This window comes from Cynocephalus volans, chromosome 1, assembly GCF_027409185.1.
Source record: "Cynocephalus volans isolate mCynVol1 chromosome 1, mCynVol1.pri, whole genome shotgun sequence".
In the NCBI taxonomy this organism is placed as follows: domain Eukaryota; kingdom Metazoa; phylum Chordata; class Mammalia; order Dermoptera; family Cynocephalidae; genus Cynocephalus; species Cynocephalus volans.
The window spans coordinates 5,035,262-5,049,807 of record NC_084460.1 but is presented as its reverse complement, the minus strand read 5'-3'; the positions used below and the strand labels follow the sequence as shown (position 1 = coordinate 5,049,807).

General features: G+C 39.2%; 1 protein-coding gene across 15 annotated transcripts in view; it reads right to left on the bottom strand.

Moving 5' to 3' along the window:
- The window catches only part of ERC1 (ELKS/RAB6-interacting/CAST family member 1), a 523,885-nt gene that overhangs the window by 417,808 nt on the left and 91,531 nt on the right, over positions 1 to 14,546 (bottom strand). For all 15 annotated transcript variants that reach the window (XR_010022659.1, XM_063087326.1, XM_063087318.1 and 12 more), the window contains 3 exons: positions 6,120 to 6,194; positions 1,617 to 1,772; positions 275 to 358 (listed from right to left, as the gene is read on the bottom strand). Coding sequence is in view for 14 of the 15 variants with exons in the window: in XM_063087326.1 (XP_062943396.1) it covers positions 275 to 358; positions 1,617 to 1,772; positions 6,120 to 6,194 (315 nt within the window). In the remaining variant the exon portion in view is untranslated. The remainder of the gene's footprint in view (positions 1 to 274; positions 359 to 1,616; positions 1,773 to 6,119; positions 6,195 to 14,546) is intronic.

The window sequence follows — 14,546 nt, the reverse complement described above, 5'->3', positions numbered from 1 at the left end:
AGCTTTGAAATACCATCCACAGAGTGACAAAAGCAATAATGAAGAACCAGGTACAGGGCTTCCAGAACACGTGAGGGCTCACTGCACACAAAGTGACATATGGGTCAAACCAGTGACAAGAGTCAGTTAAAGAGCAGAGCAGGCTGGTTAGTGCTAGTTATGGGCAAAGCTGCCAATCACAGAGAATGCAAGTATAAGCCACCCAGAAGCCAGAGCGAGCAGGGTCCCACTGTGGGATCACTGCACACACAGAGGTAAATCTTACGGCAAAGACCTCAGCCTGAAGACCAGCCGCTCTCTTTTTCAGCTCCTCCCCTTGAGCCTCTTTCGAACTTAGTTCCTCCTTCAGTTGCTCTACCTGTCACGACATTGTTATTCTTTTTCACTTGTTTGTCAACTTAGGTCTTCTTATCATCTGCTTTTGAACCAGAGCAGTAACTAAAAATAACAATCATTTATATAACACAATCAAATCTGTTCCCCAAATCCTTCTTCAAAGGGCCATCGAAGGTCTCTCTATATTCACAGTTTTTTTTTTTAATCGACTGGAATGTGCTCTTCAACAAATGAGAAGCATAAATACAGAGATTACATTGCAATATATTTTGTTCTCAAATTAGGGTGAAAAATCCAAATAGGAAGTTTGATATGTGGATTTTTAAGTTCTAAAATTAACATGAAATTAGCAGAAATCATTGATAACAGATTCTTAAAACAGTAGAGAAATATTCTACAGATGTATATGCCACAGTAAGAAGCCAGAAACTGGACAGAGAGTATGACTATGTCCTTCCTTTACACTGCTGGGAATGTTTCAGTTTTCAGTTCTGAGAAACTGGAGATTACAAGTGGGATAGAGAATGGAGAAACCAAAATTGTCTGGCTAAAATTTTATAATTACTATTATGATTTTTAATTAAACCAAATAAAACTGATAAACAGATAACTATAATAAACTAAATCCTCCGACTTGCCTAAATAGTTTATAGAATCAAACTAAATGACTTTGGGTCTAAAGGAAGGAATATTGTGATTTTATAAACACAGGCTGATAAGTCTTCGTGGTTATCTATCTTACTGTATGTATGACTGAAGTGCACAGGGGAAGCAGTAAGCTTGATACCAAATGGATCTTCCCCAAGGGACAGAGCAAAGGGTTTTCCTTTATGAAACTGCATTTGAAGAGGAAACATGATTTCACTTAGCCCGTTGCAGAAAAGAGGGAGGCTGAAGTCAGCTTCTCGGGGTTTTGACCTTTAAAATACTCCACGAAGAGGTAAAGAACTCGATGTCTCATATAGTGAGAAAACTCATCTGGATATAATTCTACTCAATCTCCTCAGAAGTACTGATACATATGCAAAGTTAAACCATGACAATACATACTTAGCCTCATACAGGCAATTTTCTTTTAAGTAAAAACTTGTAATAACTATATGATGTCAGTAATTCTAACTAATTCTGAGAAAGTTCCACTTGAAAGAACTGTGCTGGAAGTATTCTTCCTGAAATCTGATAAAACAGCATGAAGTACTTCTCTATCATCACAAACAAAGTAAAATACGCGTCCACTTTTCAAGCCCTTTTAACAAATAAAGAGCATCACACACCATTACCTTATTTTTCATAAATTTAGAATGGCTCCGATACACCTCCATTTGCTTCATTTCTTCCTCCCGCTCTTCAGTACTCAAAGCCCCATTTGATTTCAGCATCTGAATTTCCTCTTCCAGGTCTCGGAGCCCACGCTCCATAGAGGAAATTTTTGAATCCTGAGGACAATGGAAGATTTAAACATTAAAGAATTCACAAAAACTCAGAGAATTTGAATAAACCAGTCCTTAAAGATGTTAAACTTAACTAAAGATAAATAAATATACAGAAAAATTGCTGCCTGGTAATTGGTGCCTTGCTTCTAAAATACACGCTTTACAGCCATTTGAGTGAGAGGAAGAGAACTCATATCCACAATATGATTTTTCCATCTCTAGTCTGGACCCTTTCAATTAAATTTGTGATAAAGAAGAAAAAGCAATGGAAAACTGGCTAAAGTTTCTTTGCACTTATGGTCAACAAATTTCTGGTGAAAAAAATTTGTAATATTAACAGTAAATCCTTTCTAGTTCTAATATTTATCATTTTACCTGGTGACCTATTAAAGGCATATTTCTGCCCCAAAGGAAGGGGAAAGAGCAAGAGGGTTTCAAAGACGTATACAATAATGTGCATAACTATATATACAATCACAAAAACTGTATAAAATCCCACTGCAGAAAGTCAAAGGAATGAATAACTATATTAACAATTACTCTTTATGTTAGAAATCTTACTTATTGTCTACACTTCTCCATTCATTTGAAACATTTCATAATTTTTTTTTTTTTAAGATGACCAGTAAAGGGATCTTAACCCTTGACTTGGTGCTGTCAAAAGTGAGCTAACCGGCCATCCCTACATAGGGAACCAAACCTGTGGCCTTGGTGTTATCAGCACCACACTCTCCCAAGTGAGCCACAGGCCAGCCCAATATTTCATAATTTTTTAAAAAATCAGTCTCTGTAAATCATCATCATTACCACAAATGTCACCGTCTAGTTGAACATCCTTCTAGATTCAATTTCTTGATTTTGTCACAGTGTTTAGTTTAGCCCCAGATTGATTTAGACCTCTTCAATTACAGAAAACTCCTACACAGAATGAATAGTTTTCTATCTGTAGCTGCATATGCTTATTCACCTAGGAAAGAGAGACTTGGAGTTTTACAGAAACCATCCCTTTCGGATGCAATTTTGAGACTGACTTCCTTTTCCACTCTACCCCAGGATTTGATTAACTTTCCTTGCTATCATAATTCCTCAAGTGTGAAGATAAAAAGAGTTTAAGAATTCATCATGAGACAACTACAACTAGCTATTTCCAGGTTCAGGGGAGGGGAGAAGAGAGGGATATACTCCTCTGTCTTGCTCATTGCATTACCTTTAGTAATATCACCAAAATTTTTTTCTTTCACAAATCTATTCAAATTAAATTTACATTTTGTTCAAAATTAAATGTACTGAATTAATGCAATCAGAAACAATCTAAACCTAAGCCAAGATTTTGATTTACTCATTTAAAATTAGTGGACCTCATGCCATCTCCCAAGCCGTAAATCGTGCAATCTACTTCAATTGCACAATCTGAACATTTACTTTTAAGATTACTACAAATTTCTATGGAAATATAAAGATCTAAGTCCCTTAAAAATGACTAAAATACTAGGCATATGCAAGTGACAAACCTGAAAACAGAAGAAAATGAAATACAGGTTCTCTTCTGACACTAGCCTGGGTGGTAATGAAAGGGGACCAGCTGATAGAGGCAAGTATACTTATAGTACCACCTGGGCTCCACAAAAGACAACACAGCCCCCGGGTAAGAACTCCAGCTTTGCACATCACATGACAACCTCCACCTGTACAATGCATCTACTAGGCCCTTGCCGAAAAACATTATCCATCCTCTCCCCTACCCCCAATACAGACAAAGAGACAGGACCTCCACTATGAAATCATGCACCATAAAAGCTTTTCTCCAAAAAGGGACCATGACTGCAGCTCTGAAAACCATGAGGCAGGCACTGATTGCCCAGAAAAAGAACTTACCAGCCTAGTCTCTGAAATCAGCCCAAAACACTGATGCCTGATACTCTCAACTAGTTCTGGCACAACTGGTACCAAGGCTGGGTTTACTTGAAGATAGTCATTCCAACCAGATTTCTTCCTCCTAGAATGTGTAATAACTAAGTAAATAAATTCCTTTTCACCTTACCCTTTACCTCACTATTTCCCCAGCCATGGTTCTCCCACCATTGATAATCAATCCCACTGGGCCTATTAAAATCTTCTGTTCCTTGTTAAATTCCCCAAACCCTCAACATTTCTTCATAGGTTATCTTCCTGCCCCAAGTAAAACTTGATTATCCCCAAAAACATAACATTCCTGAACTCTCTCCAGTGAAGGCCAGTAATGCCCTAGCACCACAAAGGAGCATGGGACAGGGCTGGAGTTCTCCTGGTTCCTCAGTGTTCTTCCCCTTTTTGTAAAGCTCGTACTCCTTTTCACTGCAGCCATCTAGAGACTTCTCAATCACTCCTGCCCATTTTATGAAGTATTTGGCACCTATCTGGCTCACACCCTTTCCTTCAATCCCCCACTCCTGTCATCATCCAAGGTTTTCAGTGCTAGAATTCTCTGAGGTCCTTAATGCCAGTGACCTCATCCCCTGCTCCTCTTCAGTTATCCAGTTTACAGGACTGTACTCTGGATGCTGTCATCACCTTCCTACCCTCACTCTGATCATCTCCTATTCTTCAACCTCACAGAGAACTCCACTTCCCCGACTTTTACATTTTCTCCTAACCAGTCATTGCCTCTAAATTTTCTTCTTCCACATCCAGAGTACATTCTAGGACTGATCATCCAAACTACTCTCTCATCATCACCCTTAATTCACTTGCATCCCAAACATCTGCTAAATCTACGCAGCGAAACTCTAACCCTAGAGCAGTACAGCAATTCTTCACTGCTCCTCAACTGCCAAAGGACAAAGAACAAAAGCAGAGGAAGAAAAGGAGGGGAAAAAAAGGAAAAGAGGGGCAGAGTGGGGAAATAACAGAAGGGGAAAAGATGACAGGAGAAGGAATGGGAAGGGGAAAGGGGAAAGAGAGGAAGAGGAGAAAAGAAATCTGTATCACCTTGAAGATTACTGGGCTCTTTCACTGCTAGCAATCATCTTCCTTTCCCATTTCCCTCAAAGACTATTCTAGATCATCGTAATTCTCTCAATCTCTTGTCGCATTCTCAGCAACTCAGCTGTTTCAGTTGTGATTTCACCACAACATCCACTTGATCCCACTGGGACACCAGAATCTCCTGCTTCTTAGCAGAACAGCTGAAGGTTAACACAACTTAAAATATACCCACTGCCAATTAATACTATTACACTTCCCCATTCTGTCAAAAATTGAGTAAAGAAATAATTTTGTGAACATAGGTACATTCATGGATTTTACTCAGTGTCCACAAGAATCGGGAAATAACATGTAGAAATAAATTTGTGGTAAATGTGAGTAAAGTAAAACCATGTAATTACCATTCTAAAGGCCCTTTATAAGATTACAGTCAAGACTACTAATTATCTAACTACAAAGAACTCAGAATTTGTTTGGTAAATCCTTTCTCCATTAATAAAGATATACACAATATAAACCAAGTTTTAAGAGGAAATCAGTCAAATTAAGAGAACAGCTCCCATAACTGTACTCGAGGAGCATAAAAATTATTTTTATGCCAATAACTAAATATTCTCAGAGGAAAAAAAAGGAAAAATAAAGTTTTTAAAAGACTGCTTCCCTTAAGAATGTCCTTGATGAAGTGGCAAAAAGTATTACTTTTAATAAATCTCAGCACATCTTTTAACATCTTGTGTGATGAAACAGGAAGGAGCAAGACCTGAAGTACTTCTGCTGCACACCGAGTTATGATGGCTGTCCCCAGGAGAGCAGTATTTGTGTGCTGCTCTGGGTTGCAAGCTGAATTAGGTACCTTCTTCATAGAACGCTATTTTCACTCGGAAGAACAACCGACAAACTATGGTTCCTCAGACTCGGTATGTGGCAGACATTTTCTTAAAAATGAAAGAAGTGAGCCTGTCACTTTAAGAGAGTAAAGGGGTCCTTAGATCAAGAAGTTTGAGAACACCTGATTTAAAAAAATTTTGGACAACCCTTCAGTGCAAACTGAATTATGGTCTACAAATGAAAAGAAATGAGGTTGAAATTCTTTCAAGATGGCATTTTCATTAAGTCTTACTATTTCTTCTCAATCTCCAAGAGGAGTGAAATATTATTACATACCATTTTCTAAAACTCACACATGAAAGTATGTGATTGCTTAAAACTGTAAAGTGACCCATAAAGTTCTTTTTTTTTTTTTTTGTCGTTTTTTCGTGACCAGCACTCAGCCAGTGAGTGCACCGGCCATTCCTATATAGGATCCGAACCCGCGGCGGGAGCGTCGCCACGCTGCCACATGGGCTTGGCCGGACCCATAAGGTTCTTTATTAGATTCTCACTTACCTTCATCTCAATAACAGTTTGCAGGGCTTTTGTTTTGGCAGAATCAGGGGCATTCTCAAATCTCCGATGCATCTCCTATATAAGAAAAGCAAAAAGAGAGTAAGTACCCTCCTTTCCACTCTCATTTTTTTGAAAAGGGGAAGTGGGGGAGTTGTACGCAAAAGTTAATTACTCCAGCTTTGTGAGACATTCTGACCCCTTTCTGTGAGAACAACCTTTCCCCATGGATCAGGGAATCCACAGACTACGTTCAGGCTAATTCAACCACGGAGAGAGGAAGGTCTGTGTCTCTGAACACCTAGTTATTTAAGATTAGTCACAGAAACACCAGGTACTACAACAATTGAAACTATAGCACATCCCCAGGTTGGTGTGTCAATCTTTCATATGACCTTAAAATACATACTCAGAACTCCAAATCATCCGAAAGGGAACTGGGAATGTTCCCTTTTTACAAGGAGAAATAAAAGCAGTCACAATCAGTCTACATCTCACAAAGCTATTGAAAGCATCCATGTTGACATCCTTTCCATGGCATCTACCCCAAGTAACAACCTCCTGGTTACCCATCATGAAAATCTCTCCCCAGCGGAGCTAGAGGTAGAAAGAAAAAGATCAGACTGTTGAACAACTTCCCCAAGTAGTTCGGGTTTAGAAAACGCCAGAAAAACATAACTTTTTCTTTTAACCTTAATTTTAGTGAGTTCAGGATAGGGAAGGAAGGAGGGAGGTTTAGGGTCTTCAAGGGTCACCCTAATGTTATCAAACCACCTCAGGCAATTATGTCAGATTTCGTGAATGTCTGTGAGTTTACTGGTCAGCACTTCCGAAGTACTCTGGGACAGCCTGTAGTGACCCCAGGGAATAGAGATTAATACTTTCCTTCTGAACAATGCTTAAGCACAATGAAAGAGATGATAATATAATACTTTACTCACACCTTTCACCTAATTTATTCATCCTTGCCTGACCAAGAAGAATGGTTTGAGAGAAACAGAAAAAAAAAACTTCATTGAGTTGACCTCTTCTTGAAAGAATAGTTCTATTGAACTGACCGAAGCTCTAAATTATAAAAAGTCAAAGTTTAAACACAAGTAATTTCTGAGCACTCACATCCTCCAGATGGATGCTGCTTCTACAGCATAAACTATTAATACATAATCCACCCTTTCTGCTACCTCTCTCCCCATCTCCAGCATTAAACACCCAACCTGTAGTGCCCAAGACTAAACTGAGGGTGCCCCCAAACCTGCTCCATCCTTCCAGTTACTCACACAAAAAACCCAAGTCATCTTAATGCCTTCCTTTCTCTCACAAGCCACAATCAGTAAATCCAGTTATTTTTACCTTCAAAACATATCCAAAACCCAAGCACTTCTTGCCATCTCCATTGCTACCACCTGCAGTGAGCCACTAAACAAAAACATAACTTTTTTTTTTTCAACCGGTAAGGGATCGCAACCCTCGGCACAGTGTCGTCTGCACCACACTCAGCCAGTGAGCGCACCAGCCATCCCTATATAGGACCCGAACCTGCAGCCTCGGTGCTACCAGCGCTGCACTCTCCCGAGTGAGCCACGGGGCCAGCCCCAAAAACGTAACTTTTAATCAACAACAACTTCCTACATCAGTCCCCCTCCTTATCTTGTTCCCATACAATTTATTCTCAACAGAGTACATAATGACTCTTTAAAAACATCAATTTGATCTTGTCAGTCTTCTGCTCAAAACCTTGTCATGGCTCCCCATTTAACTCAAAGTAGATCCAAAGTCTTTCCAGTAGCCTACAAGACCTCATCTCTGATCACCCTTCCCTCAGCCACTATGACTCAGTCATACTGGATCCTTACTAGTCCTCAAGTAAGAGGGACTTCAAACTATCTGTGGAAAATTGAATTAAAAGATAAAAACAAAAAATATAAGCTTTACTTCTCAACATAGCTCCATCAAGTTCAAGACACTTTTGTAAGCAATGATACCAGTCATTTAGTCCATCCCTAAAGAACTAAGAGCCTTGGGAATTTAACCATGCCAATGCAGTCTGTTCACATCATTAACCAAAGAATAATGAGTGCCCTTTAAAGACTTTTTTAAGATTAGGAAACAAACAAAAAAGTCAGAAGGAGTCAAATCAGGATTGTAAGGTGGATGCCTAATGACTTCCCATGGAAACTCTCACAAAATTCCCCTTGTTTGACAAAAGGAATGAGCAGAAGCATTGCTGTGGTGGTAAAGGACTCTCTGATGAAGCTTTCCCAGGTGTTTTTCTGCAAAAGCTTTGGCTAACTTTCTCCAAGCACTATCATAATAACCAGATGTTATTGTTCTTTGCCCCAGAAAACTGTTGCCATGACCTTTGCTCTTGACCAGTCTACTTTTTCTTTGACTGGACCATTTCCACCTCTTGCTAGCCATTACTTGATCGTGTTTTGTCTTCAGGATTGTATTGGTAAAGCCATGTTTCATCTCCTATTACAGTTCTTCAAAGAAATTATTCAGGATCTTGATCCCACTTGTTTAAAATTTCCATCGAAAGCTCTGCTCTTGTCTGCAGCTGACCTGGGTGTAACAGTTTTGGTGCCCAACGAGCAGAAAGTTTGCTCAAGTGTAACTTTTCAGTCAGAATTGTGTAAGCTGAACCAATTAAGATGTCTGTGGTGTTGGATACTGCTTCTAATGTTAATCATCAGTCCTCTTCAGAATTAATTTTTTTCTTGCAAATGGGTGTGGATGTTCTGCCACTGCAGACTTCAACTTTAACATCATCTTGTCCCTTCTTAAAACAAGTTATCTACTTGCAAACTACTGCTTTATTTGAGGCACTGTACCCATTAACTTTTCATAAAGGATCAGTGATTTCACCATTCTTCTATCCAAGCTTCAACATAAATTTGATGTTTGTTCTTGCTTCACTTTGAAAATTCATGTTGCTCTTTTCAAAATGATGTCTTGTCCTCCTTAGTGCCTCAAAGTAGATCCCATTCAAAGATGTTATAACAAGTTAGTACAAGTTTATTTTGGTGCAAAAAATTTTTGAAATTCATGCATGTTTTTTTCATAATTACACATGTTCCATGAACTTTCTGAAGACCCCTCCTATGCTAGGCATGCTCCACTTCCTTATGACCTTTGCTCTAGCTGCCTGAAGTCTCTTCCCCAAGCTGGTAGGAGCAGACTTCACCTCCTTCGAGTCTTGGCTCAAATGTCTTTTCTATATTATTGGTTTACTAGTTGTGATAATACCATTGTAGTTATGCAAGGAAATGCCCATATGTTTTAGAGATGAATACTAAAATCTGTAGGGATAAAATGACATCATGTCAGGAATTTGCTTTAAAATCTTTGGTAAAGAAAAGAAGAAAAAAGAGGATACTTGAAGGAAGTGTGGCAAAATTTTGGTAACTGGTATATCTGAGTGAAGGTTCATTATCCTGTTCTCACTATTTCTGTGTATGTTTCAATTTTTCACAATAAGATTAAAATTCAATGTTCTCAGTATAATCTACCCTATTTTTAAATTTAACACAGACGAAAAAGAACCCATATGTCCTTTCCCCTTTACATTGCTCTACTTTATCCTTCAGTACTTATCCTCTAACATATTATATGATTTATTCATTTTTTATGTGTACTGTTTATTTTCTATTTCCCTCTATAAGAATGTAAGCTCCACAAGGGCAGGATCTTTGTTTCATTCATTCACTGACAGATCCAAAGTGTCTAGAACAGTAGCTGGTATATTGGTAAGTGCTTAATAGATATTTAAAGAATGAATGTTGAATGAATGAAAAATGAATGGCTACCAAACTTTCATGAATTGGCTAAAAAGGAAACTGTATGACCTCTTCCTACTCTTGTGCTGAATTATGTGCACCTCCTCTTATTTCTCATACAGCATGCCACAGCCCTCCTTTGGCACTTACCATGTTACATTTGCAATAATTTTCTTCTCTAACATACCAAACTGCAAACTCTTTAAGGGTAGAAACTGTCTTCTGTATTCCTGACTCTGTCTGACACGTAAAGGATCATTAAAACTCATCTCTCCTCCACATCTGTTCCTCCTTTGTTAGATGAAGTGAATGAATGATCAGCCAGTTTCCAATCTCATCTCTCTATTGGACCACTCTCTCTAAAATATCAAATAAAGCTAAGCCTAATGGCTGCTGTCAGTTCAAATCTTTTCTGAACTCCATCATAGCAGCCAACTTTTTTTTAACTATAGAGAGTGTTAAAGGAGGAACATCTTTAAGACTTTCAACTGGCTTCATTAAGAATTATCCTAGCTCAAAATGCTATTCTCTGCTCTTTTCCCTCTCCTACTCTCAGACAGACATTTTCTAAGTGCCTGTCCTTGGAACTCTTCTCAGTTCTATAGCCCCCATCCAGGGCCTTCAGTAACCCACAGGGTATAACTTCATGGGAATTAGAAAAAACTACTCCGCTGAGGTAGATGTAACCTCATCATGAAGCATGGGTTGAATTTTAGGCCCCACTTGCTCCATCAGCAGGAAGATCTTGTTTGGTGAACAACCTGTACACACAACCATCCAATGCAGCCTTTCCCAGTCCCACAGTTTCAACTATTACCTTTCCATGTATAACCTGCAAAATCTAGTTCTCCAGCCCAACAGTGGATATATGTCACTCTTTCCTGCCATGTGATATCTGACAAAGACATGTGTGAGGACTCCACATCTAAAGGCAGAGTCACACAATAGAAACTGAAAATGCTACATACTTGTTTTCCCATCGTTTCTTGTAATTAAAGGCTAGATACATGACCTAATCACCCCAAACAGACACATTCACCACATACTTTGAAACAGAATCTTGTGACATGAAGAAGCAGGGACATGAATATTTAGAGACAATTCTGGCGACGCGTGACACAGGCGGCAACTATCTCAGCTTCCAGACTCAGCAGTGGCAGAGGCTCCAGTGGTAGTAAGCAACGTCAGTGGCATGAGCGGAACACATTGCTGTGCCGTGTGCCAAGCAGCGACAGCAGCACTGTCTTCACCAAACCAATGTAGGAACATGACTGATTTTATGCCTTGTTCTTGGTTATGGAACTTCTGAGCCCATTTCTCTGGTCTTCCCAGAAGTTCAGAGACCTATGTATTTATCCTACATATTAACTCCAGGAACTATCCTGTGTTCTGGAGACAGAAAGGTGAAAAATAACAAATTTGGTCCCTTTCATCATGGAACTTTTAGTCTAGCATGAAAAATAGATGTTAATCAAACAATCATCTACACAATTGAGGGTCGCTGATGACCTCCACATGGCTAAAACCCAGACTCATCTTTAGTCCACATCTTATTGATCTATCAGCAGCATTTGACACAATTGCTCAATCTCTTTTCCTTATCATACTTCCTTCCCTTGTCTTCCTAAACATGACACTCTAAGCTTTTCCTCCTACCTTACTGGTTCCTTTTCTTACCAGCTCCTTAGAGCCCCAGGTATCAGTCCTTTGTCTTCTTCTCCTCTCCATCTGTACTCATGGCCTTAGTGTTATCTAGTCTTATAACTTTCAATATCATCCACATATACTGATAACTCCCAAATTTTTACCTCCTGCTGAAATCCATACTTGTATGTGCCATTGCTTTCTTAGCATCTCAATGTATATATCTAATACACATCCCAAAATTGATCTCCCTCTTCATAACAGAGCAGCTAGAGTGATCATTTTAAAATAGAAGTCAAAACATGCTTGCAATACTCAAAAGCTTCTTGTTTCACTCACAGTAAAAGTCACTGTCCTTACACTAACCTAGAAGTCCGCATGTGATCTGGCCTCATTACCTCTCTGGTCTCGTCTCTTACAATTCTCTCCCTTGCCAAATCTGCTCCAGCCAGACTAGCCTCCTTGCTTTTCCTCAATGTATCAGTCATGCCCTTCACTTAAGGCCTTTGTACTCACTGTTACCTCTGCTTGGGTATCTCTTCTTCCCTTAACTATAAAAATCTGTTCAAACATCAAAGTCTCAAGGATGCCTATCCTTATTATTCTATTTAAAATTGCAGTTTGCCTCTAACACACTTCTAGTTTCCCTAACCAAGCTCTATTTTTCTCCTTGGCATTTATCACTTTTTAATAGCATATTACTTATGTATTATGTTTGCTGTTTAATGTCTCCTATCCCAGGGATTTTTTTCTTGTTTGTTCCCTGATGTATACCAAGCACCCAGAACAATACCTAAGCACAATGGAAGTACTCAAATATTTGTCAAATAAAAAATATTTTTAAAATAACTATATAATTCATATGTGAAAACTGTTTCAAAGAAAACATGCACAGTACTATAACACAATAATTAGAGGGAACGTAACCTACTCTAGGAATCTTGTAAAGTTTCCTAAGGAATGCATGAGAGCTGAAGAATAACTAGGAGTTAGAGTGGTCAAAGTGCAATCATGAAAGAGAAAGAAGAACTCACAGATGTCTTCGCAGCCAACTGAAATGCAAAAAATGACGAATGGCCGCTGAGAATCTGGAACTGCCCTGTGTACTGCCCACATACCAGTAGAGAGTCTTTGTGAACTCCAATGTGTACAAATACCCAGAGCCTGAAGAATGCTACCCTATACCAGCTACCTCTCCCTCCTCTCCCATTCACTTTTTGTTTTAATACTTTACTTATTGTAACGTATTTCAGACGTACAAGATCCCTTTACTCATAAAAGCTGCTTAATCTGGCTTCTTGCTCTTCCCCTCCATAGAAGCAACTCATCAAGATTGATTGGGGGGGCCTGCCCTGTGGCTCACTCAGGAGAGTGCGGTGCTGGTAGCGCCAAGGCCGTGGGTTCGAATCCTATATAGGGATGGCTGGTGTGCTAAATGGCTGAGCGTGGTGCAGACCACACTGTGCCAAGGGTTCCGATCCCCTTACCCGTCAAAAAAAAAAAAAAGACTGATTGGTGAATTCCAGGTTGCCACATTTAATGAACACATTTCTGAATACATCTTCCTAGAACTCTCAGAGACATTCAAAGCAATGGCTCACTCCCTATTAAACACTGGCTTTCTCTTGACCATTATAACACCACACTCTACTGTTTTTCTCTCTCCAGTTGTTCCTTCTCTGTTTCCTTTGCAGGTTCTTCCTTGTAAATTAGAGTTACAAATACTATAGTGACCAGGTGATCAGTCCTAACCCTTTTATCTATCTAAACTCTCTAATCTACTACATGGTTTAAAATACAATGGAGATGCTGGTGATTTCAAGGTCTGCCTGTATTAGTCTGTTTCTGCTGCTTATAACAAAATACACGGAACTGGATGATTTCTAAGAAAATGAAATTTATTGCTTACAGTTTCAGAGGCTAGCAAGTCCAAAGTCCAGGGAACACAGCTGGTTAAGGCCCTGGTGGTGGCAAAAGTGACAGGAGAGAATCACATTGTGAACGGTGGAGCAGAAAGAGATGGCAACACTAACCTCCATATTCACTCTACTCTCTTTTTGAAGCCCTCCAAACCATACCCATGACCACCATTTTTGATCTGTTCCCTATGGCACAGTACTGCAATCTAATCACCTGTTCAAGGCTCCATCTTTCAATTACCATAATAGGATTTCCTACCCTCAACAGTTACAGTGGGGATTAAGTTGCTAATACATAAAACTTGGGGGACACATTCAAGTTTCAGTGAACACTGCCCTTTGCTCTGATTTCAGGACTCATATCCAACTGCCCGTGTGATAATCTCTAGTTAGATGTCTTAAAGGTAACTCAAACTAATTTTATCCAAAAAAAACCTCTCGATTTTCTCTTTCTCAGCCTTGCCCCTCATCTGATGAGTCTGATGAGAGATGAGTCTTTCGCATCTCATTAAGTGGCACTGCCATCCAGTGGCTCAAGCCAAACCCAAGAGCATCTCTTTTCATTCTTCCCGATCTTCATTTCTCAAAACAAATTCAACAGCAGTACTAATTGTTCTACCACCAAAATATTCATTGAATCTATCCATTTCACTCCATTTCCAGTCTAGTTTAAGCCTAGATGACTTCAACATCCTCTAGTTAGTTTCCATCCATTTCCTTTGTCCATTTTCAGAAGAGTACCAGAGTGATCTTGATAAAAACATCAACAAATCAGGAAACTAATCTGCTTTAAATCCTTCGATCAATATCTCATCATACTTCTTCTCTCTCCCTACAATATCAGCACGACCTGACCATAATGGGAGTAAAAGATACAAGATGGCTCCTGTCATAAACTACTATAAAATTAGACAGAATGCATGTAATGACTATTTTCAAACACTGGATAACAAGCAGTACAGGGCAATAATCCTTGAGAGAAAAGAAACAAACAAGGTGATGCCCAGACTTGCAATCTGAAATGTGACACAAGGAGGGGGAGTCCAAACAGAAAAGAGTAGACTTGCAGAGCTCAGGGAACAGATCAACAG